General features: G+C 51.3%; 2 protein-coding genes across 9 annotated transcripts in view; both read left to right on the top strand.

Moving 5' to 3' along the window:
* Positions 1-49: 49 nt before the first annotated feature.
* On the top strand, positions 50-8,168 carry RNF228 (ring finger protein 228). 2 transcript variants are annotated; one of them, XR_011740477.1, is made up of 2 exons: positions 50-2,288; positions 3,983-8,168. XR_011740477.1 is itself a non-coding variant. In XM_071812453.1 (1 exon), the coding sequence occupies exon 1, from the start codon at positions 272-274 to the stop codon at positions 1,118-1,120; it is 849 nt and encodes a 282-aa protein (XP_071668554.1). In that variant the 5' UTR covers positions 50-271; the 3' UTR covers positions 1,121-3,527. The 2 variants fall into 2 exon arrangements, 1 of the variants encoding a protein (XP_071668554.1); XM_071812453.1 differs by lacking the exon at positions 3,983-8,168 and having other exon boundaries at positions 50-3,527.
* Positions 8,169-15,096: 6,928 nt separating this feature from the next.
* PAX3 (paired box 3) overlaps positions 15,097-24,811 on the top strand; it is a 75,896-nt gene continuing 66,181 nt past the window's right edge. For 2 of the 7 annotated variants that reach the window (XM_071812449.1, XM_071812448.1), the window contains exons 1-4: positions 15,097-15,437; positions 16,397-16,632; positions 18,052-18,178; positions 18,809-18,943. In XM_071812449.1, the coding sequence (XP_071668550.1) occupies positions 15,353-15,437; positions 16,397-16,632; positions 18,052-18,178; positions 18,809-18,943 (583 nt within the window). In that variant the 5' untranslated portion in view covers positions 15,097-15,352. Of the gene's footprint in view, positions 15,438-16,396; positions 16,633-18,048; positions 18,179-18,808; positions 18,944-19,637; positions 19,879-24,811 lie in introns of those variants that run through there. The other 5 variants (XM_065844689.2, XM_065844688.2, XM_071812451.1 and 2 more) reach the window with 4 other exon arrangements.

Raw genomic sequence — 24,811 nt, 5'->3', positions numbered from 1 at the left:
CGCGCACCGGCGGCCGCTCCCGGGGGCGGGCGGCGCCGATCCCGCCCCCCGCCCGCAGCAGCCGCCAGCGAGGCGGGCGGGCGGAGCACGCAGGCGGCCGGCAGCCCTCCCGCCGTCCGTCCCTCCCTCCCTCCGGGCCGCGCCGCGCCGCAGCCCCCGGGCGCGGCCAGGAGGCGGCGGGGCCGCGGCTCCCCGCCCGCCTCCCAGGCACGGGGCGGCCCGGGACTCTCCGCCTTTCCGCGGCTCTCCGTCCGCCCTCCGGCGAGATGTTATGGCCGAGCCGGCGCAGAAGGGCGGAATAGGGCAGGGCGGGCGGCGGGAGGATGAGGTGGCGGCGGCGGCGGCGGCCGCCCCCAGCTACGAGGACTACGAGTGCAAAATCTGCTACAACTACTTCGACCTGGAGCGGCGGGCGCCCAAGCTGCTGGAGTGCCTGCACACCTTCTGCCAGGAGTGCCTGAGCCAGCTGCACCTGCGGGCCGCCCAGCAGCCGCCCGCCGCCTCCGCCGCCGATTCGGGGCCCGGCCGCTCGGCCGGCGGCTCCCTGGCCTGCCCGCTCTGCCGCCACCGCACGGCGTTGCCCGACCACCGCGTCCACGGCCTCCCGGTTAACACCAAGCTGGCCGCCGCCTGCCCGCCGCAGCTGCGGGCCCGCGACCCGCTGCCCCAGGACAGCCTCCCGCCGCTGCCGCCGCGCCGCCCGCCCCGCGCCCGGGAGGCGGCGGCTGCGCTCGCCCCGCCGTCCCCCGCCCCCGCCGGCCGCGCCGGGCCGCGCTCCTCGGGCGGCGGCTACGAGAGCTGCCAGAGCTGCAAGCGGGCGGCGCTGAGCGCCGGCTGCGTGTGCGTCGTCGTCTCCTTTCTCTCCATGGTGGTGCTGCTCTTCACCGGCCTCATCTTCGTCAACCAGTACAGCGGCGACGCGGGGCCCGGCGCCTCGGCTTCGCCGTCACCGGTGGGGCCCATCTGCCTGTCGGTGGCCAGCATCCTCGCCCTCTTCTCCGTAGTCGTCACATGGCTCATCTGCTGGCTCAAGTACCGGCCCGAGGCGGCGACCGGTGGGGCGACGGCCAACGGCACCCCGCGGGGCCGGGCTGCGGCTGCCCGCCGGAGCGACTCGTAGCGCCGGCGGAGCGGAGCGGGGCCGGGCGGCGAAGGGCGCTGCAGGGCTGGGCGAGCGGGGCGAGAGCGCGGAGCGGGCTGGGAGGGACCCCGGCGCCGCTATGAGGGGACAGCGCGGCCGGGTGGCCCTGCCAGCGCGGGGAGCGGTTCGGCCGTGTTTGGGCGCTGTGAGCCCCGAACGGGCGAGGCCGCGGCTCTCCCGGGTGTAACGGGCCCGCCAGCGGTGAGTCTGGGCCTGCTGTGGTGGCGGGGGCAGCAGGGCCCGGGCCCGCCGCGGTCACAAGTTCAGGACCTTGGCCGGCCATGGTGACGCCCCAGGCCCGCCGCGGTGGCACGGTAGGCCCTGCAGCCAGGCCAGCCCCCGGCTCTGGCGGGGCCCGAGGTGGCGGGGATGGTCAGCAGGATGACCGGGCGAGGGGCTGCGAAGGGTCCGTCCGCTCTGGAGGGAGAGCAGGACGCGTGTCTGTAGCAAAGATGTCTGGAAGGTCCTCCCTGAGGAGCCGGGGCTCTCACTGAGGCTGGGAAGCACGCTCCTCCCCGCCTCTGTCGGGAGCGTACCCTGATTTTTGTGCTCCCTGATGCAGAAGGACACAATCTCGATTAAAGAAATCTGGCTTACTGTTGCCCCCACCTGGAAGATAATTGGAGAGATTCACTGTGGTTAGGAGCAGAAGAGGATCACGATGTTAAATGCGTTTTGTGTTTTCCCTTATGTGAAGTTAACAAGTACATACAGAAGAAGCTGTAACAGAAATGTATTCTCTTAAAGAAACTGAGCCAAAGTTTCCCTACAATGTATTGAGAACGGTTTTGTTATAATTTTATTAGAAGGCCATTGAGCCCTCTGTTGGTTGCTTAAAATAAGCTTTGTTATTTAATTCTTTGAAATTCTCATTTAATGTGGGAGACTGAAACACTACATTGCACACTTAAAACAATTTGTGGAGGATGATTTAATTAATGGAGCTCTAAAATAGAGCTAATAGACTGCATTAGGGAGTAATATTTCACTGACCATTGATTTCAATTTTTACACAGTGAGAGAAGCCCACATTAAAATACAGACTTTCAGCATCACTGTAAAAGTGGAACGCAGTAGCATAATTTCTGTACTGAACGTTTACCTTTGATCGAGGTAGCTGTAATGAGACGATGATTTTCCCCTCTTGGTAAGTTTCTCTTCTGTGCTATGAGTTTCTGTAAAGGCCAGTAGAAAATGTTTCTGTTTTGCAAGGTTGGAACATCAAGGTTATCTCTGAAATGTGATGACACGCTCATAATATGAAACGGAAAAACATTGCCATATGGCTGGTTTTGTAGTATATTAAGGAGAGCACTCTATATAGATACTGTTCTATGTTGCAGGATAATTCATTTGGTGCCTGAATTTTTTTAACTTAATTAGTTGTTATAATCTATTCTATTGGGAATAAGATAATGCTGCTTATTCCTTGTTTCTACACAGTACTGTAATGGAATGAGGTAATTATTTTTCGTGCTTAACAATTCAAGAATTTTAAAAGTGATCTTTCAGTATGTGTGTTTTGCAAGCTGTCTGCATGATATTCTGACAAGTATCTTCTTAATAGACCTTTACTTGACCACTTCTATTTATCACAAGTGCAAAGGAATTTATTATGTAGAAATGTAAAGACAGCAGGTGAAGGTGTGTGATGTGTTTTATGACTGCACAAGTGATGTGTGCTGTGCATTGTCTTGATTATCACAAATCTGTGAAAAGCAACCCTGTGCCCCCAAAAACCCCACAAACCCAAGTAGTATTTATACAGACTCTGTTGCGATGGACACAGTTTGTGGAAACAGTATATGATTTTTGTGTCACTTATGTCTATTTAAAAAGATCTGCACCAGCCTTTTAAATCATATACCATAATATAAAGACCCCGAGGAGATAAATTACCGGGATCAACTGTGGCTCTGGCCACGGTTGGTGTGATTAGACCAGTGTTTTCAAACTTGGAGTTGCTCATTAGCCACATAAAAGGTGTGTGCCTCCTAAAATCAGGCCTGACTATCAGCCCTTGTTGATTTCAGCAGTAGTTGTGGATGTTCTGCACCAAAGAAAATCATGAGACTTTTATTTAAGCATCTAAATGAAAATTTAGATGGTTGACTTCAGGTAAAAATATTAGAAAATTTTGGCCTTAACCTCTTTGTTCTTCAGTTAATGCATCTGTGAAGTTTGATAATAGTGTTGACCTACCTCACAGGCAAGATGTGAGGCTTTATTTATTGAAGTTTTTAAGCAATTGGAGATCCTTGAAGAGAAGGTGCTATAGAAGTGAAAGTATTATTATAAATGATACTGTAGTAAGAATAAATATATGTAAATTAATGGACATAAACAGCAGCAATGTTTTCTAAGAAAAATAAATATATGAAATATGTACATGTGTACATCATATGCACCAATATATGATTTACCTGTTTGTGCTTCTGCTGCAAATGCAGCATGCGTTTCAGCATTTCTGTTAAATCAGGTGAGCTCTGGTACCTAGCAGTTTAGGTGAGCCCATCCAGCAGTCGCTGCTGTAACTCTGTATCGTGCAGCCGTGCCGATGCTGTGAGCACTCGTGAGGCTCTGCTGGAGCTCACTGCCGAGCTCTTGCTCCACTCCTGCGAGCTTTCTGATTGCAGTGAGCAGCGTGGATGTGGCAGACGTGGTGCCAGCGCTGTCTGGGCAAGCTCGTTCGCACCAACTTGAGCATGTTTACAGGAGCTGCAGTCGCAACAGAAGCTATTACGTAGCTATGCCCTGCAATACTGATTACAGTAAGAAATGTATACTCCATCTTTTTCTTTCCACATCATACTTTTATTCTTGCCTTTTCTCTGTAAACAGTATTTACCATTTTGACTAAACCAATGGTTTCAACTGGGATCTGTGGACTACTTCTAAAGGATCTGTGGAAGGTAAGTAAGAAGAGCAAATAGATCATGAGAAGCTTAAATTTGTTCCGTGAGGGTCAACTTCAAAATGTTCAGAGGTTGGCACATTACAGACAGTTGAAGATCACAGGCCTAAACAGGATTTTCAGGTTTATTCACAACTGAACAATCACATATCAAGTTCCTACCCATATGTTTGAAAATATTTCAGAGCCAAATTAAAATGGACAGTGTGACCGTATGCCAAATCCCTCTCTCTGCTTATGCAAATTTTGGGAAACTCCACTGGTTTCAGGAGCTTTAGTCTTGATCCACGTCACAGTATCAGTCAGAAAAAGTCATGCATTGTATGCATCTCTGGCTACTGTAGATTCCCAGTATTATATTTGTATTTTGGGTTCCTTTGAGTGTACAAATTGCTTGTCCAAAGCCAAACTTCGCTCGAGTTTCAGTAAAAAAAGTTTAGTAAAATACAAAAAAAAGAAAATCCATATGACTGGTGGTCTTTTATTATTGTAACTAACACTTGTGTTTTCTAGTTGTTTAAAAAATAAGAAGTATGCATCAGTTACCATATCCACACGTCTTACAGAGGGAAAAAAAAAGTGCTTTGGGGCGCTCTGTGGGAAAGCAGAGAAGGCAGGGTATGCCACAACACCAGGGGGAAAATCATGGGAAATACAAGCTGCTGGATTTTTTTACTTGCACACTATTTTTTTTTTTTTCCCTCTGCATTACACAGTCTGGAGTACAAGCAGCTACAGCCAAGAAATGGAAGCACCAGGCAAGTAAGCAAAGGCCTGAAGTTTTCTCAGGGATTTTTTGACCTCTGGGAGATCACAGGCTGTGTGAGCTCTGAAAGATCTGTAGTTTGCAGTCGTGTGAGATCTGAAATGTTGTGTGGCAACACATTGCTCTACCTGAGTGGAGCATGCTGGACTCCAAACTGGAAGATTAGATTGAATGTTAAGTTCATGATTTGGAATAGATTGACAGACTTCAGTGGTATTAGTCCAAGAGAGGGAGAAAAAAGCAGGTAGGAGGGCAGAGCCCAGCTTACCAGCACAGAACCTGGGTGTGTAGTCATGTACTGTAAACTTCTTGTCCATCTCACCTGGGACAGGTGACTCCCATCTCTGCCTGAGGGAAGTTCTCATTGGAGCAGCCACAGGAGAAAGCTCAGTATATGCCATTTGCAGGGAGCTTCTGCCCTTTGCAATGTGTGGAGATGTGTTAGGACGATTACTACCACATTACAACTCCTGTTCTTTCATGTTACCCCTCTTAATCACTTCTGAAGAATTCATATTTTTAAAGCACACTATTCTATTTTTAACACATACCATGTACCTTCAGTGCCACGATAGTAATTTTTACTTCTGCTCTCTCCTTTGAAAGTGTCTCTGTAAATACTGTAACTCCAAGGAAGGAATGATTCCTTTCTACACCACTAGCCCACAAGTAGTAAGTAATCATACGATGTTAATTTACATAATGGCAGGTATTCTTTTGAAATGCAGGTTTGACAGGAAAACACTTCAGTATTTCACAAATGCATGGAAGGAATAAAAGCCTCAATTATCCAGTTGGATTGGTTAAAATGTCTGCGTGCAGAGATACTTTTGTATTGCTTTATCATGCAAAAGGCAACATAGCAGTTACTCTTGCATTTATGATCATTGGAAATGCACCACAGAGCCAAATAATAAAGTAGCTTACCCCAATGGGGACTGAGTTGTACATCCCTACAAGTTAGAGCAATGACCTGAATTTCCAGAAGTGACTGCTGGTTTGGGTCCAATCTATTTTTGTCTGGGTGGAGACAGCATTTTAGAAGCACATTTTGAAAATCAAACTTAATATTATGAGCTGAGAACCCAAAAGACCATCTCACGCTGAAAATTGAATTTCTGTCTGCATTTATACTTTACAGAACAGGAAAGAATAAACTTCAGGTATTTTTTCCTTGCACTATAAAGATACATTATTAAAATATGGTGGATTACAGGTGTCCATGGAAATACTGTTGCTTCTTACCTTAGTGTTCTTATTTTGTAGCTCAAATTACTGTTCACAGGGATTCAGTTTTGCTTTCAAGGCTTACATCCTGAAGTAGCTTATTGTGTATACCACTTTATATAAAATGTCTTTTGCAAATGATGGAAGAGTGAGTTGCCTTCATGCAGACAGTTACGACAGACTGAAGACTACAGGTGTAGTTATAGGGTTAAAGTGAATTTTCAGTTGAAGTCCTACTTCAGTGAGCAATTCTGCTGCAGTGGGGGAACTATTCCAACAGGCCAAGGCTGCTGGTTGTGCAAAGTCCTGCTCAATGGGAACTTTGGGTGCGTGTGAATGACAAGCTTCTCTGGAAAATGGTGTGCAATCATGTAATCACACCTGGTGCTGAAAACCTTTCCTTAGAAGAACAGTTGTGAATCCCAAGAGCTGCTGTTGCAGCTCCCTTGCTTGTGTTCATGCCTGACACAGACCAGTCTCTTTCCTGTATCAGTGTGTTCTGTGTATCAGTGAAAATTTAACAGCTGCTGAAGATTATTTAAATATGAATGTGCACATCATTCAGAGAAATGGTTTTTAATCATCTCCAACCTGCAGGCTTGAACATAAACAGTGCATTTGATATTCATGTGGTGTGAGATATGTTTATGGGCATGATGTTGATTGCCTAATATTCATTGGGAATATAGGCAAGTTGAAAGTATAGGCAAATTGTGTGCCTAACTTTGTCAGAGCTTGTAGTGTGCACTTAAGTCCTCTTGAGCTCAATGGTCCTTTTCTCTGTGTTATGGATATTTTGTAGGTATAATGTCCCTGTCTGTTCTGCTGGTTTGGAGAATATGCTTGATCTCACCACAAGTTAGTTAATTTTGTTAGCATATTAGGTTCTTTGTATTAACCTCTACTTATTTAAACCAGATCAGAGGTGGCCTCCTGTCAGTTGCCTGTTGGTGCAACATGTTCACATACACATTACAAATCTTCCCTTTGTGTTACAAATGGGTGATGGATCTTTCATAGCTATGATTTCTAATGATTCTGAAGGGTATTTACATTGGGTGAATCACTTTAATTAAAGCTAGAAAACCCTGAAACTTGTCCTTCTTCTACATTTTATCCAGGTTGATGTAGAAATGGAGATATTAGGAAGCAATGCCACAACAGCATTAACAAAACGCAGTTTCCATCATGGGGAATATATATATTCATACTAGATGTATATTCAACATGTATATTCAACTACGCTGATCGTCAGTAGGTGCAGCATAGAATACTTTCGCTTGTGTCACGGGGAAGGAGTGATGCTGGCCCTCCACTTGGTGTGTGTCTCCTCTTACTAAAACCACCCAGGTCCGAAAACAGCCTCACAGCCCTGGCTCTGAGCTGGTCTCAGGTGTGTGTTTCACATCTCAGGCAGACTGGGAGATTTTGGTGAATGTAATCTCTTACAAATCATTTCAGCTGCAAAATATCTCAGCTCTTTTAAGGCAATTATTACAGTAAACAAATACTGTGAGGTTGATTTGTCTCATTGGATTATGAATTTTTTTTTTCTGTTATTATAATTTATCCCCTAATCCTACTCCTGATTTGTCAAGGCATCTAAATCTTCACACTTCAGCTCATTACAGGTCCAGATGTAAGCAACGTTTTGCCATCCTGTTTCGAGGTTATTTAACCATTTAGCAAAATCTAACAAATCCTTTTTGGTTATTATTTTGTTGTATTTTGATTACAGTGAATAGCAATAACAGCATTTGGTTTGGCTTTGGTTTTTTTAATGACTGAAATTTGAGAAATATGCTTGACGTATAACTCAAAATTTGTTTTCCTTTAAAAATGGGAAGAATGAAACTTTGTATGACTTAGAGAATGTGGTGATAGGCAATAATGCTGGCTTGATTTCCATATTGTATAAAAGGACTTGTTAGTCAGATGATTAATATTAGGGGACAGAAAAAATTTTATTCTATAGAAAAAAACTGTAACTATTGAAAACTTTGAAGAAAATGAAAGCTTAAATATAAGATATACACCAGACTTTCTTCTGGTCAGATAGCAAACGTTTCTCTGTGAGAACAGATTTAGACGTCTCTATGTTTTTTAACCGTCAAAATCGCATTAAAAAAAAAAAAAAAAAAAAGGTGACATTCTGCTTGTTCTAGAAGTTAGTTCTGCTTTCTTTCTGAAAGCGAGGGAAGAGTCTCTCTTTGGTAACGACCACAGAAAGTGCCCTCCGGGGAGGGGCAGGGTCTGACTAGCCTTGGGGAGCGGGCCCCCCCTGAAGGGCACAGCCGCGGGACCGTGGTGAAAGAGCCCGGAATGTCCCAGGTCTTCCGCTGTGTTTGTTCCCGTTGTGTTTTACTTAACCTGGCAACGCTCTGGCGTTGAATATAAGCGTCCGGCACTGACAAAGGCGGTGCTGGACGGCGTGGGGGCAGGAGCCTTTCGTTTGAGCAGGATGGCGGAGAAGGAGCGGCCGGGGAGCAGCGGCACCAGCCCGGGCTGGACGGCGCGGGGGACCCGCTGCGGGCGGACGGGGATGGAGCCGGAGCCCTCCCGCCCGCCGCCCGCCCTGCTCCGCTGCACTGGCCCGGGGCGTTGGAAGGCGGTCCCTGCACGACCCCTGGCCGCCGGCACCGGCGGGTCACCGCTCCCGTACCGCGAGGAGACCCCGACCCGGGCCAGGGCACTGCTGCACCGGGCAGACACCGAGCGGGCCGCCGTTCCTCCTCGGACGGCTTTCACCTCGCCTTTCATGCACTTTTTTCTCCCCCGTTTTGTTTTCTAGTCTGATGTCCTTTACTTTCTTGCTGTCCTTCCTTCTTTCCCTCTCGCTCTTTCATTATTTCTTTTTCTCCTCTTTTTGCATCCGTTTCTTTCTTCCCAGATTTAATCCAGTTCTTTAAAAGAATAAGTGGTGAAATCATATAGCTGCGGGCGAAATACCGATTAATGAATTCAATGTCTGTGCCAGTACGGCCGCTTTCCTCTTAAAATCGTTAATTCCTGGCTCCATCACGTTTAGATGGAGAACGGGAGGGAAGAAGGGAGGAATGTCCCGAGTGACGCTTGAGGACCGAGGGCTGGGTGCTTGCTGGTGCTCCGATACCTGTTGGCAGACCCGGAGTGGGACACACAGTTCCACGCGTGTTCATCGTTCCCCTCCGCTGCTGTGGAAATCCCTTGTTCTGAAGGCAAATGGACTTGATCAGTCCGTAAAAACCCTGACGGTCTCTTGATTGCAGTAAAACCCCTGGTGGAAATCTATTGTGATACTGCTGGAATTAATCATCACTGCTGTTTTTACAAGTAATTAACGAGGATTAGACGCTTCGTTTTGCAATGTGGCTGTTAACTACGGTGGAGATGGGGAAGGAAGAGGCGAATTTCCCGTCCCGTGGGTGAGACTTGCAGGTGGGAGCTGGGGAGCCGGCCCAGCCCGACGGGGTATTTCCTCCCCGCTCTGAACTCAATCCGAAATTCGACTGGACGCTTTTAAATTATAGATAAATGTGTCTCTTTGCACGGGAGGACCAGACCGTCCCTGCCACCGTGACCCGCAGGAACGAGCCTACCCCACCGCTCCCTTCTGCCATTCAGACCGCAGACGCATTTCTGTCCTCGTCCCGGCAGGCATGTGTTAGCGTGGAGTGGCAGCTGTAGTATCGCTTACTGGAGGATCTGGTAGTAATCAGAAAGGTGAGGAGTTAGTGAAATACATGTTGTATTTATTGCCAGTTTACAGGGAGAGAGGGCCGCCAGTACCGCAAAGGGAGTTATTTGTAGGCTTAAATGTTATAAGCCTTGTCCCGCTGGCAGCCTCGCCGGCCTGCGAGGAATTTCATTTCGTCCTTCCCGTGGATCACCGCCCAGCCCGGGGCACAGCCGGTCCCTGGGCCAGGGCCAGGTGCCCCCGAGGGCCAGACCCTTTGGGCAGCGGGCGACAGAGGGGGCTCCCCTGGGTGTTTTCTCCCTCCCATGGCTCCCTCTGGGACCCGGTGGCGGGATCTACCTCGGATCTACCCACCCACGGAAGTGCTTTGCCTTCGCCCTCACGGTTTCCCTTTCCTTCGTGGTCCTGGCAAAGGCGATCCCCACGGACCTATCCTCGGAAGAAAACTCCCTACGCGGAGCAGCGGCAGAGCCCCTCCTTTGCCCTCGACCCGGACAGCAAAGCTCCAGAGTGGGTCGCCTCAGGGGTGCCGGGGGTGCTTAGGGGATTCTGGAGTTCCCTGCCTCTGTCCTTACACAGAGCTTCCTCCGGTACCGAGCCGCCCCGCCAGCTCCACGCCCAGCACCGAGCCCTTTTTGGGCTGCCAAGCGCGTTGTGGCTCTAAATTCATGAAAACATAAAAACAAAACAAAAAAAAAAAGACGGTGCTGAGGCATGCGGATGGGACATAAAAGCGATGGGAAAAGGTTCAAAGCTTTCCGTGATGACTTTTCAACCTTTATTTATGTGCCTATTAATGCAATATCCATCATGGAGATATATATCTTTATCCTTTCAACTGATATGCTGGGAATCAATTGGATATGCAGATTACATTTCATAAGTTTCTAAATGTTAATCTCCCCGGCCCTTTGCTGGTAATTTCTTTTTTCGCCAAATAGTATTATGTTTCTGAAAAAAAAAAAGAAAAAGCCCTTAAAACGATTAATCTTAAGGCTACTTGTCTAGAAATATTTTCTAAAGCTCGGGCCCAGGAGCCGGGCGGAAAGCGACGCTCCCTTCCCACTCCACTGCCGGCCTTGGGCTTTCCCGGGACACCGGCCCCCGATTCGGCTTCCGCCGGGGCGGAGGCGTCTGAGGGCTCGGCGCGGGTCCAGGGCAGCCCCTGGACACGTAGCGCGGAGCTTGGTGGAGCCGGGGGAGGGGTCCGAGCAGGTATCGTTCCTTCTAAACCTGAAGGTGGGGTCTGGCTTCCTCCCCGGCGCTGGAACTAGGCCTGCCCGGAGGCTGGGGAAGAGACCAGAACGGGAACCGAGCGAGAGCTCACGTCCCACCGCCGGGACCGTGTTTCCCGGCCGGCTGCCCCGGGGCGCGGCGGCGGGGCTCCCTTACACGTTCCGGCTCGGCAGGTTTTGTCGCTGGACACCTCCGGGACCGTAAACGAGAAGGAATTGATTTGCAGAAGAATGGGCTGGAGTGACTTCCCCTGGTAGGGCTTCATTCGCGAAGCTTATTTCTAAGAGAGGAATTGGGCTGTACGGGGCTGTTTGTCGCTGTAACTGGTCGCTTCTCTAGTGTCGCCGCCCGCGGGATGCCGCAGGGTGCCATCACTGACTGCCTGCCTCCCTGCCCCACTCTTGCTCCCCGCCGCCCCCCTATCATCGCGTCCCCTGCTCCAAGCAGAGGGTCTATTAACCGTTCGTATCACTATAACTCCCAAATTACTAGAACAGTATTGAAGTTTCTCTTTTTTTGCTATGTTACAACTCGCCGTCGTAGTCAGACCACTCTCTTCCGAAACAGTCGATCTCGGTTTGATTTAACACGCCTCTGGTCCTTGGCAGGACTCGCATCACCCCACGACTCGCTTGCAGCGGGGGAGTTCCTTAACGCGGAGCACACGGTGGGAATGGGCCAGCGATTGCTGGGACCCCGCAGCGCCCAGCACTGCAACCCCCGGCTCTCCAGCCCGCCGGGCGGGCCCCGCCGGGGACGCGCTGCTCCCGGGACACGCTCCACCGCAGCATCCACTGTCCCGCTCTGTGCTCGGGCGGTACGAGTTCCCCCAAAGTCACGAATCCACCCCCTTTGTAGGAGGTGAAGAAAGAGGGAAATCTGTATAAAGAGAGATACATCGGGTGAAACCAAACCCGGCCAACCCCGGGTCAGCCTGCGCTCAGAGACCCCAAACCCAGAAGTTTCTTCCCAGGTATTTATTGCGGGGACAGCGTGGAGCACAAAACAGAGGCGCCCATATACATGATTTATATCTTTCTTTCCTTCTTTCTCTCTTTTCCTCACACCTTTCCTTTCCTCCCCTTTGCTTTCCTCCCCTTTCCTTTCCCTCTCAAATAAACATTTATATTTACGAAGCCGTACGCTCCTCTCCGTCTCCATAGTTAGGCGGAGAATCCCCTCTGAAATCCTTATGAGAAATTAATGTACGCGCACAAACCCGGAAACGGCATAATTGATTTATTTCTAATAGAGGAGAAACCAGTGATGTTACCGTTCAGAAATGATTGCCTGTGTTCTTAATAGCTCTAATTTTCACTGTCCATTTGATGTGCTGCAGGTTTAATATAGAGCTCTTACTAATCCAATTAAAAGTGCACCTGGCCTGGAAGAACTCTGTAATTAGCAGGAGCATTTTTAGCTATTTCCACTGGAAAACCGTGAAATCATCTCTGCTGGCCTAAAGGACTGTAATGCGGGGGTGGGGGCGAGGAGGGGAGGGAGGAGCGGGGCCGGGAATTCGTGCCTAATCTTTTTCGCTTGAATTTTTAACAGTTCCTGTGCGGGAGGATGCGGCTGTTTCATCTTGGAGCACTCGGTGTCTGGTAGCGCAGGACTAGACTAGGTGGGTTTCTCATGGCTTTCCCCTCCAGCCCACGCGAGTCGGGTCCAGAAACCTGTCCCGATGGAGCGGGGTAACAGACGTGGGGCTCTGGGGGAATTCATGCGTTCCTTGCGAGCCTCACGGGGCCGGTTACACGGGAGGTGTTGCGGCAGCTGCCGCCGCAGAGCGTAGCCGCCAGCCCCGTCGGGGGTGTGCGCCCCGGCCGGCTTTGCTCCGGTGCGACCGGCCCTTGGCCCCTGAGGGAGCGGTGGCAGCTCCAGGAAGCCCGAAACGTCTCCTGACACCGGAGGGCACGGGGCCTGCCGGGATGTCCCCGGCACCGCACGCGGGCCCACACAAACAAGTACACGCGCGCACACGCCACGCACACGGACGCACGGCGTTGAAGGGGGAAAGGTAACGGACAATAACGGCCAAGGCCGGCTCGCGGCCGGGGGCGAGAGGTTCCGCTCCTCCCCTGCGCGGGTGAGGGGTCGAGTCAGTTCCCGTTCGCGGCCCCTTCTCGTCTGTACGTGGGTTACGGCCCGAGGCTCGCCCTGGCAGCCCCCGCCGCAGACGCGAGTGAGAAACGGTTCTTCTCCCACGCTCGGGGCCGCGGCGATACCGGCGCTGAGGGGGCGTCCTGGGGGATGCTGTTTGTGCCCTGTGCGCTCCCGCGAGTCCCTGCTTCCCGCAGCGCGCTTCCCAAGCAAGAATTAAATATTAAATAACTTTGCCCTTTTTTCTTAATAGCAATTCTCCCGCCTTCCCTCCTCTAGTAAAACACGCGTGGCAAGTAGTGCGGTGTGACCAGTGCCGTTGGAATATCTCCCGAGAGCGGTGTGCCCGGCGGGGCGGCCGCCACAGGCGCTCCCTCGGCTGGCGGCCGCGCTCCGCTGCCCCGCTGCGGCCGAGACTTCACGGCACTGGGGTTTCACAGGTTTTCCCAAAGCTTCGGTCATTGGAGTGCTTTGTAACACAAACGCTGTGTAAAATACACTGGGACTTTTCCTGCCGTGTGAACTTTTCTTGCCAACGTGTTTCTTGGGCGTGTGGAAAGCTTTCTCGAGCAGATCCGGCGGCCGCCGCGCACACAGGCTTTGGGGTTTATTTTTATGCATTTAAAAAGTGGTGGAAACCACTCGGTTTGATCGCCGGGGCGCGGAGGTTGGAAAGAGCGGGACCACGGTTCAGAGCCTCTCGGGCGTGCGGGACACACGCCGCGGTGGGTGCCGCGAGTGACCGGGTGCGCCGGCTCCGTCTGTGGGTTCCACCGTCCCGAGCACTCCGGTGCGGAGCTTGCCGGCAAACTCCGCGCCTCCTGCATCGGGCCGCTGCCGCCTTTCCCGCCGCGGTCCGATTCGTTTGTCATTCCGGCCCCGGATTTCTGCTCAAATAACGCGAATGCTCACCCGCCCCGGGGCCGGTACCGGCCTCGAAACGATGTAGAAGAAGCGGACTGGGAGCCTAGAAAACATTGTTTCCCTCATTTCAAAGGGGGAAACCTGAACGATTCTCATCCTTGTGATTGATTAAGGTCTTGAATAACTTGAAGCTCTGGAGTGACAGTTACTGAATAGACTATTGCAAATAAAGAGCACTGTGGAAAGCTGGGCTGGCACTTCAGAGTGTAAAGGAGGCGAGTTTGCTGGCACTTACCAAGTTATAAATAAAAGGCCATGCACAATAGTACCTTCTTTAAGGACAGACAGTCTTTACAACACTCCTGGCGTCATATCCTGCTGTGGTCACTTCAGCTCCTAGGCAGACTTTACCTCTTTTATTTTTCCAGCAGTTTAGTTTGAATACTACAATAAATTCCTGGGAACAAACGCTTGTTAGTAAGACTTGAACACGCACCACCTCGCACCCGTACACACCCGCACATACACGCACACGCGTGTAATGCAGGGACACACTCGTGCCATCGATTTTTAAAAGCAGAAATCCCGGCTGAGATTTCAATGGCAGGTCTCGCTTTCACAGCTGTTAGCACCGTTTGGTCCAGATATTTCTCTTCTGGACGGCGGGAGATTTCGGTGGAAGGAAGACGCTTTTTTCCTTAATTAAAAATGGAAAAAAAAAAAAACAAAAGAGGTTGTTCCCCCTGGTCCCCGCTACTCGTGCTCGGAGGAGGAGAACCAGGAGACAAAGCATTTTACGGGCAGCGAGGAACTGTCCCTTCGTGTCTGGTGGGGCAGGGTTGAGGCCCCGCGGAGCCCCGGAGGGACATGGGTCCCCACGGGTGAGAGACCTGGGTCGCTCCGGCTGGTGCACCGCTCCCTGTTCCCGGCCATGCCGTGTCGTACCATGCCGTGTCGTACCGGACCGTGTCGTACCGGACCGTGTCGTACCGGCCGCGCCGGCCGGGGCGATGCGGGAGAGCCGCCTCTCTCGCCCAATCAGCGGGGGCGGCGCGGCCGGGCCGGGCGCTGGTGGCCAATCGCGGCGGCGCCGCTGCGGAGCCGCGCCGGGGATGGAGCCGATAAATGTTCCCGGCCCCGCGGCTGCCGCTTCCCGCCGCACCGGGGACAGCGCCGCCGCCTCCCCCGCCGCCCGCCCCACCCTCGGCTTCGCCTGGCCGGGCCCCGGCCCCTGCCCTCCCGGTGCGGGGCAGCGCGGGTCACTGACAAAGGGGCAGCGGCGGAGCTGCCTTCTCCCCGCCCCCCGGTGGCATCCCCCACCCCCTCCCGGGACCGCTGCTGATTCGGTGGGACTCGCTGACAGTGCGGATTTCTCCTAGATCAGCCTTCACCTGGATATAACACTGCCGGGCCGTCGCTGCCGCGATGACAACTTTGGCTGGAGCTGTCCCCAGGATGATGCGACCCGGGGCCGGCCAGAACTACCCCCGCAGCGGGTTCCCGCTGGAAGGTAAGGCCGCTCCCGGTCTGCTCCCACTCGGAACCGTGAGAATTGCTCCGTGCCGGGAGGCTGGAACAAAGCGGCTCCCCCGGCCCGCCGTGGGCCGGCATACGAAAAGCTCGCCGGATAGCCGGCACGGCTCACACTCCCGGGCTGCCAGAGCCGCCGTCCCGCGGCGGGGCTGGAGCTGGGCCCTGTCCTGGGATGGGCATGGCTGGGGCCGTGCGTGGAAGGCCCGACTGCGGGCTAGTGGCTCTGGCCTCGCACCGCAGGAATGGTCGCTCCACTCCGGCAACGGGAGCGGAGGGAACCGGACGGGAGGTCGGCGGCGCAGCGGGCCCTGAATCCACTGTTCAGCGGAGTGCCAGGGCAGTGATTTGGGGACCCCAAAGTTAGAAAAAGAGGTGGGGGAAAAGTTAGAAAAAAAAAAAAATAAACGAAATCGAAAGGGACTTTAGAAACGAGCGCTTGTCTCGGCCGTGCCGTTCTGCAACTGGTGATTCTTCCTCCAGACTGTGGCGGTGCGAGAGCCTCGCAGCTCCGGGGAGCCCCGCAGCCCCCTGGCCGGCGGGAGGACGGGCGTCTGCGGCGGCTCCCACCGCCGCATCCCGGGGCGTCGCCCGGGGAAACCGTAGGCTTCCCGCACCGCTTCCCCTCTTCTCTGCTAGAGTCAGGCAAGCCCTGACACCCGGCTCCGGTGCAACAGGTGAAGCCACTCCACCGCCTTTTCTTGCCCACTAAAGCGGCAGCGCGGGGCTCCGCGGGGGTCGGTGGGCCCCGGGTGCGCTGCGGGGCGGCGGGGCGGGCGGGGGCGGGTGGCAGCGAGTTGCTTTACAGAAAAGCAAAGACAAAGAAAAAAAAAAACAAACAAAAAACAATAACAACAACAACAAAAAAAGACCCAGCAGGATTCGAAGGAGACGTTAACGCCATTTCCCCCTCCTGCCTCCCCTCCCCTCCTTTTCTAGTCTCTACTCCTCTAGGCCAGGGCAGAGTCAATCAACTCGGAGGAGTGTTTATCAATGGCAGGCCTTTACCAAACCATATCCGACACAAGATAGTGGAGATGGCCCACCATGGCATAAGGCCCTGTGTCATCTCTCGCCAGCTGCGAGTGTCCCACGGCTGCGTCTCCAAAATTCTCTGCAGGTACCAGGAGACGGGCTCCATCCGGCCGGGGGCCATCGGCGGCAGCAAGCCCAAGGTGAGCCCCTCTGCGCCCGCAAGGAGCCGGGCAAACCCCGGACGCGGCGGCGGGGAGCGAAGCCCAGCTGGGAATCAGCCCAGGGTGGTCCCAGGGTTTGCAGGCGGGGAGGCAGCACCCCGGGAGGGCCGGAGGGACCGTGCGGGGACCACGGGTGGGCGCAGACACGCACCCGTCCCAGCACCGCCTGCCTGTTGCTCTAAAAGTTATCGAGGCTTTAAAAAATATTGTTGGAGTTCATGGCATTTTTTTTAATTAAGAAAATGTTATTTAAAAACTAAAAAATACAAACCAAAAGCTTCGCAAGCAAAACTAGGGAGAAAGGGGCCGTTTTGTGAACATTTCGTTGTCCAAAGCCCTGAGCGCCCCACTCTCAGCCTCGCGGTCGGATACCAGGGCTTGCACAGAGAAGCGGGATCGGGCCATCGCTTCTTTCGTTGCAAAGCAAAAAAAAAAAAAAACGACCAAAAACCCAAAACAAAACGAAAAAAGTGAAAGAAATTACCTGCATTTCTGTCTGCCCACTGCTTCTTGTCCTGCTCCGTTTGTTTTTCTGTCTGCTCCAAAGCTGCGTATATTTATAGCTACACCACTAAAAAGTTTGTGCTCACAATAATGCATACAAATACGGATCATTTTCTCAAGATTAGCCTCCTCGTCCTACTGTGGCTTTTGTTTCCCACAAAAACGAAGTAACGACTTGCGTTTTTATAGAAAGTTACCTGCTAATTTGTTTTTTGTTTTGTTTTGTTTTTTTTTTTCCTCTTTGTTGCCTTTAAAGTCGCAATGCCTGACCTTTCTCTTTCGGTATTGTGACTAGGGATATTTTTTACATGTGTTACCGGACCGAAAAGCTGTTCCCAAAGAAGAGACCTTCGTTTTGTTTGAATTCGGCTTTATTTTAAATCACGAAGCAATCAAAGAAACCTCTTGGTACTCGGAGCTCTCAGCGTTTTTAGTACACGACTTTTTTTTTGGCGTTGCAAACTTTGTTCAACCGAAACTTTACTGACTGGGAGCTTCGCTCACACGGCGTCCTCCTCTACTCCCGACACAGAATTTTCCCGGGATTTTTCCAGACCGCTCGGCAGCCGGTCCTGCGTAAATTCGGGATTTTACTTGCCGAGGGCTCGATCCCACCTTCCGTGTAAACCCGGCAGGTTTCCTGGGAAATTTCGTTTAACGCGGGGCGTATTTGTCTGATACGAGCCCATTGCTACTGATTATATCCCCTCTGATTTTAACCTGTCCGTCCTCGGGGTGCTTCAAATGGGGTTTCTAAGCGGGGATGGTGTCGGCTGTCGCTGGCAGCAGTGCGGGTCGGCTCGGCGGGGAGGCTCCGGCCGCACCGGGGATGCCGGTGGCAGCCGCTCGGGGTCCTGCAGACTGTGCCCGGTCTCCTTGTCTTTACTGAAGCAGGTGACGACGCCGGATGTTGAGAAGAAAATCGAGGAATACAAGAAGGAGAACGCGGGCATGTTCAGCTGGGAGATCCGGGACAAGCTGCTGAAGGACGGGGTGTGTGACCGCAACACGGTGCCGTCAGGTACGGAGCGGGGGGCTTGGACACATCCCGGCGGGCCCGAGGGCGGTACGGGGAGGGCAGCGCTATACCCGGGGAGAGCCCCAAGCCGAGCTGGTAACCCTGAAGTGGTCAGCGTTAGCACGCTGGTACCAGCAGACCCATTCCGGTAGGATTCCTGCGCTCGGTGGGGGTGTTTTCAATTAAATTGCAACTGCATCCCCATCCCCTCCTCCTCCCCCTGCCGTCCTTACCGGGCTGCTGCCTAAAGAGGGCTCGGGGCTTGCTGGAGACCCGGAGATGGGAAGCTGGAGCTGGGGAGCAGCTCACTGTGCCGGTGGGTTCTTTGTCGGTTGGGGGAAATGAAGCTGGCACGGTATTTGTGCTAGTGTCCGTTGCTTTTTCTTATCACCCACTGCCTGGGTTTGGGAAAAAAATACTTGGGGGCCCACTGTGCCTGGGCTGGAGTGTGGTGTGGGACAGTGTCCTGTGAAACCCCCCCACAGGTTGGGGAGTGGGAGGCCCCAACTGGTAGTAGCCAGGGGGGTACATGGAGTAGCGGCACTGATGCAAGGCTCAGCTCATCTGCCTGGTTTGTATGTTGTGGGGGCTGTTGGGGACAAGCCCAGTCACAGCTCTGTGCTCCCCCCAAAGTGAGCTCCATCAGCCGCATCCTGCGCAGCAAGTTTGGGAAAGGTGAGGAAGAGGAGGCCGAGCTGGAAAGGAAGGAGGTGGAGGAAGGTGACAAGAAGGCCAAGCACAGCATTGATGGCATCCTCAGCGAAAGAGGTAAAGTCCCATTTTCCCCCACTCTCCGTGGAGCCCTGGGACCAGCTCATGCCAGCCCAGGGTACTGGTGGGTATTGCTCTCCCCATTCTCTCCCCTGGGGCCAGGTCATCCTGGGGCCAGCGCATGGGGAGGTGTAGGGTGAGGAGCTCGCGCTGATGGGGTGTCTGCTGTGTCCCATCCCATCCCGTGACCCTGCAGTGTGTGGGAATGGTGTGAAGGTGGGGGCAATGGTGGGGATCACCACCAGTTTGGCTTTTGATAGCAGGGACAGGGGCCAGGGAACAGGGACAGCCGCTGCTCTCCCAGCCCGAGCTGAGCCAAAGGGCGCAGCTGCACAGAAGGGGCGGTTGTAGCCAAATGCTGCAGAGCCTCGAGTCTCTGCAGCCGTGGGCAGGGCAGGGAGCTGCATGTTTTGTTTCTTCTCCTCTTAAAAAAACTGCTGGGAAAAGCTTGTGTTGGCTGCGAGGGGGTTGCAACCTGAGCAAGGCGGAGGCAAAGGGCTGGTCGGGGGGCAGCCACTGCCTTCAGTGCGGTTGTGCCCAGGTCCCCGGCTGGGCCGGGGCGGAGGGGCAGGCGAGGGCCCGGCTGGGCAGCCTTTGCGTGGAAGTGGCTGCCCAGCACATGCACAGGCACTGGAGAAGGCGAGACAAAAGTACCAAATGAGCTGGTCAAACATTTGTACAACTTTTCCAGCTTTTACAAAGAAGGCCTTCTATACACAATCTACACTTGGAGATGAACTTGGAAAACAAAGAGGGGGGAGTCCATTGAAACTCACACTTTGGCTTTGTGCAGACAAAGCTTCAGCTAGCAGCAGCTTGATGTGAACAAAAGAAGGCAACCTTTTTATAATTCAAGGAGAAAAGAAGAGAAAACAGCTCCACAAAAGGCTGAGAAAAGACATTATGGGCTTGCAATGAGGGATGAATTATTCAATGAGCCCCTAATAGCTGATGCTCCATGCAGTTTTATGGACTCTCCACCAAGGAAAAAGTAGCTGGTTTTGCCTAGAAAATGTTGCTAACATTTCTAGACATCTTGAGATGCTAAGTGCTGTTCAAGAAAGACAACTGAAACCTGTTCTTTAAAAGTAGGATGTCTCCTTTTTGTGTAGGAACAAGTCCCAAGGCATTCCCCAAACTTAATTTTCAACTCTGTTACTAAAGCTTTCAGGGAAACCTCATCTGCGTGTCTGTGTTTGTGTGGATATGTTTGTGTGGATATAACCACGCAGAAGATGCTAACAAAGTAATAGATTTTACAGTGAGAAGGCACAGTCTGATTTCTCAGTCTAGCTGCTCCTGTGTGATGGGTCACAAAGTTTCCACCAGAACGTCCTGCAATGGAGAATTGTTCTGAGAGGGATCTGACACCAAGGGAAAAATAGCTAAACTCAGTGCCCTAGTTGTTAAAACAACTAGCTTTTCTGCTTTCCTGAATTGGTCAACAGAGATTAGAAACAGAAGATGGGAAGCCTTGATAATATCCCTGCTTTACAGAACACAGAGTAACTAATAGACACAGCAAAAGAAAAAATATTTTTATCAATATCACCCACCCATCTGCTTCTCTTTGAAACACAACTCTTGCAGGGACTGGCGGTGCCTCACTGCAAACAGGGGCTCACTTGTGCCCCCCAGCACAGTTGTGCGAGGAGGCTGTGTTCTGTCTTCCAGCGTACCCTCTCCTTCACTTTCTGCGGGCATGAGGGTTTTACTTTTCTTCTTCCTCTTAGTTCAGTTGGTTTCAAAATTCCCCTTGACTAAATGGGGTGGCACAGTCCTATCCTGTCCTTGTGTACACAGGTTTGTGCTGGATGAACATGGCTGGGCAGTTGTGTGCAAATGGCAGCTTGATAATCCTGTCTGTTCTGTGACAGTGCCTGGGAAGGTTTGGCAGCTGGAGGGAGAGCATGCTCTTCCCCACGGCACCGCCTGCTCCCCTCCCTGATTAGCAAGCTGTTGCTTAATCTTGTTACTGGAGTGTCTGAGATGCTGCAGTGCGAGAGAGCTACTGCTCAGGAAAGGTTTTGTTACCTTACACATGCCTTACATATGGTGTGATAGTATAGGGAAAACACACCAGTGAGCTCATTACGAGGAAAAAAACAACCATAAACTAAGTCCACCACTGCTTTCTGTACGCGCTCAACAAAAAAGGTTCTGCATCAACTCTCAGTGCCAGCAGAGGAGCTTCGATTTCACCCTGTCTATAAAAATCATCAGATCAGATCCTGCTCTCTTACTGAAATGACTGGCAGTGCTCCTGAGGACTTTGATGCTGCAGGATCGTGTTTGCCACTGTCCCCCCAGCCTGGCTGCGAGGCCTGGGGTGGCAGAGGGTGCCCGCTGATGGGGCATCTTCTGTGCCCCTCCAATGCTGGGGTTGCTTGCAGTCCGTTCAAAGGTTATCCCGGTGGTGCACAACAAAACCCTCGCTTCTCACAGCTCTCTGTAGGAGTGCTCCACCTTATGGAGTGAAAACAATTAAGTATTTTGGAGTTTTTATAGTTTAAGTAATTTTTAAAGCTCTGGTCTCAGAGGCCTGAGGTATCTCCGGGGTTTGAGGTATCCCAGTAGCAGGAGTGTGGGTACAGGGAGATGCCAGGGAAGGCTGTGAGACGGATCGGGAAGCAAGTCCTGGGGCTGAGTGCAGAGCAGGGAATTGTTCTGCTCAGGAGCACACATCGAGTGCTGGATGTTTGCTCATGTTGCCTGAAATCCCCTCCTTGCCGTGAGCTTTTGGGTGGCTCAGGGAGAGGCATTTTTCGTAAGGGAAAGGATAATTGTTGTCACTTTAATGGCAGCTAATTCAAGATTTGGGATTTGGGCAGTATTTATAGCAGAGTGGGATTAGGGAAGAGAAACATGATATATTTGAAAAAAGTGTGATAGAAACAGGTTTGCGATTTCTCCCATCACATATGTAAGCATAAGTAAACATTAACATACCTTGCTATATTTCTGTTTCAGCCTCTGTTTACTAACACTTAAATCTTGCTCTCTCTCAGGCATTTGCAGATGGCACATGTACAGCCCGCTTTGCTGTATTTTGGCATTCTTGTCAGTGTCACTCTCTACCCTGATTTTGGATATATATTTAAAGAAAACCTGGATTGTCACAACATGTATCAGGAAGCTGATAATTCTATAATAGCATATCTGTATTCTGCATGCATGATGTATTTTTCTTAAAGGCATAAGCCATAAATAAAGAACATGAAAGAGAAACTTTTGTGCCTTTATATGGCACATCAGGGCATATTTTTAGCATAACCGCTACGGAAGAGGGAGTCACTTGTACCTTTAGCAGGAGTTATGTGGCGGCATGGTTTGCTGACTAATCTGATAACTCCCCACTTCATAAGATAGCTGTTGTTTTCTGGCAAAAACTGGTGGCTTTCAGCACTCAAACGATGGGGCGTAGAGCTGGTCCTCGGGCCGCTGTAAGGGGTGGGGGCCAGGGCTGGGACCCCCCCTCCGCCCTCAAAGGGGTCTCTGTTCCCGGCCGGCGGAATTGGCCCCCGGGCCCTGTCCTGGCGGATCCTCCCCCAGTCATGCGCACCCGTCCAAAAAGGGCCCTACTCATCCCAAGCCTCTACCCTTGGCTGTACTGAGAGCAATTCAGGCTACAGCAGACTAAATTGCCTCCTTTATTTCCATCTTACTTTCATCTTGGACCAAACCCTTCCCCCCTCTCCCTCCCCTTCCTCTTTTCTTTTTTTCTGTGTGCCTGAGGCTCACATTAATACAATTTCGGCACCACCCCTATTTTTGTGTGTGTATGTGGGGAGTTTGAAGGGAGGAAAAAAAAAAGGACCTCAGCACAAAAGCCCTGCTCAGCAGCTAGAAAGTTCAAGCTGCTGCTCCTTCTCTAGCTGTGTGATGCTTTTCCTGTTTGTGAGTTTTGGGAAACATTTTTGCTTTGTGCTGTAATGGAATTAGAAGACAGATGCTGACTGTAAATGGGACACGCGACTACCAGCCCCTAGCTTAAATATTTAGATGCAATGTTACAATTACTGACTTGATGCACAGGCTTTGAAGTGGTGGCACATGATCTGAAGGGTAGCTCAGGCTCTATGGGCTTGCAGATGTTTTGATTAGGGTTGGTCAGTATCAGGCAGCCAGTTATTTTTAGGTTGTTAAACTAATAAAGGCAGTTTATTAAGGGACAGGATTAACATGCAGGCACCAGATATCAGTTTGAGTCATCCCATTCATTTCTGCATCGTAGACTGTTGAGTTAGTGGCTGGAGCATGGGAGGAGGCAGACACGGGGTTAGATTTTGGTTGTGATTTTCTGATACAGGGCTTGTAGTGATTTTGCTCCAGTGTCCTCTCCCAAGTGCAGTGCTAAGAGGACTTACTGGTCGTGTGAAGTACTGTTGTGTCTTATGGCTGAGAAGCACAATGTGTTCCCTTGCTCAATGTTCCCACTAAAGATTCATGTATTGAATGAAATGTGATGACTGTGGCTGCAGGCAGTGATCATCTTGACTCTGGAATTTCATACGGTACTTTACATATTTGGTCACTAGCAGGTATTAAAATCAGCTTGTGTAACTTGAACAGAATTTAGTTTCTGAGGCTCTTGGAGCTGGCAAGAAAATACTGCTTAATTAAGAAAAGTTCCCTAGTGGCTCCAGGATTTGGCTCAAAGAAGGTAGTAATAATAGTATTTTCTGTGTGTTCTTTTCTCTTTCTTTCCTCATATCCCAGTAGTGTGTGAGTCTAGTCCTGGATAGAAAAGCCAGGTTCTGCACAAGTGCAAATCAAAATAGGTTGATGAAGTCTCTTCTACCTGGACTGCAGCTCAGAGCTCTTGTTTCTTCTGCCTGACCTGTTGTCGCTGTGGGGCTCTGGGCCAGGCTCCCCCTTACAAATCATTATTCTGAGCTAAAAACAATAACTGATGACCTCAGTGATCAGTAACTCGCCAACAATCGAGAGCGTGATGTCCTAGCATGCAGAACATTTTCAGAAAGGTACTAAATATCTTCCATTTTGAGTGACTTCAGAGCAGAGTTTGCTGCTCCAGAGGTACCAGAGCAGCCCGTGCTTTCCTGTCTTGAGGGTGAGCTGGGGGACTTTGAAGAGAGTGGTAATTGTCAGACCAACTGCACAATAATCACCTTATGCAAGCACTACTAGTACTTCCAGCTGTGTGAAGAAAGCATTCAGTCTAGCAGTGTCTCTCTGAAGTAATATATAGATACATCATATTGCGTTCTTGAAATAATGATTTCATTTGATGGGTTTGCATGTTTCGCCATCCTAGAAGGCTTTTTTTACCTAAAACAGAGTCAGTGCCTATTCGAACAGAGCCGCTGTAGCCATTTTTTCCAGTTCTTCTACGTGCATGCATCTAGAGCAAAGGCAAACGGTATTTTAGCAAATACCAGGATTGCTTTGCACACAGCAGTTGTTTTACTGGAATTAATACCTGAGTTTGTATTGGATTTGCTTGCTCTGAAAATCTTAATAATTCATTAGACTTACACAGTGTCATTCTGGAAAGGCTGAGGCAAGAAACATGGTCAGTTAACTTCGGCGTGGTTAGGACTTGCTCTGAAAATGTGATTTTTATCTTTGGCTTTCTGGATTCTCCTACTATTGCAAAATCCTTGACGTCAGTGGGAATTTACCATGGTAGGGATCAGGCTCTTCTTGAAACCAGCTCTGTAATGTGCTGAGCAACTGCAGCTCTGGAGGAAATCCTCAGGTTTAGGTTTACTGGATCAGGTATCAGACCTCCAGTTCTGCAGACGCTATCATATGCGGGTGAGGGCGAAGAGTCCCACTCAAAGGGCCTATTCATGTGTGTGAAGTTACTCACGTGGTTTGGGGCAGGCAAGAATGGGGCCC

The sequence above is a fragment of the Patagioenas fasciata genome, chromosome 9, assembly GCF_037038585.1.
Source record: "Patagioenas fasciata isolate bPatFas1 chromosome 9, bPatFas1.hap1, whole genome shotgun sequence".
Classification (NCBI taxonomy): Eukaryota; Metazoa; Chordata; class Aves; order Columbiformes; family Columbidae; genus Patagioenas; species Patagioenas fasciata.
The sequence above is the reverse complement of the archived record's forward strand: the minus strand, read 5'-3'. Positions and strand labels throughout refer to the sequence as shown.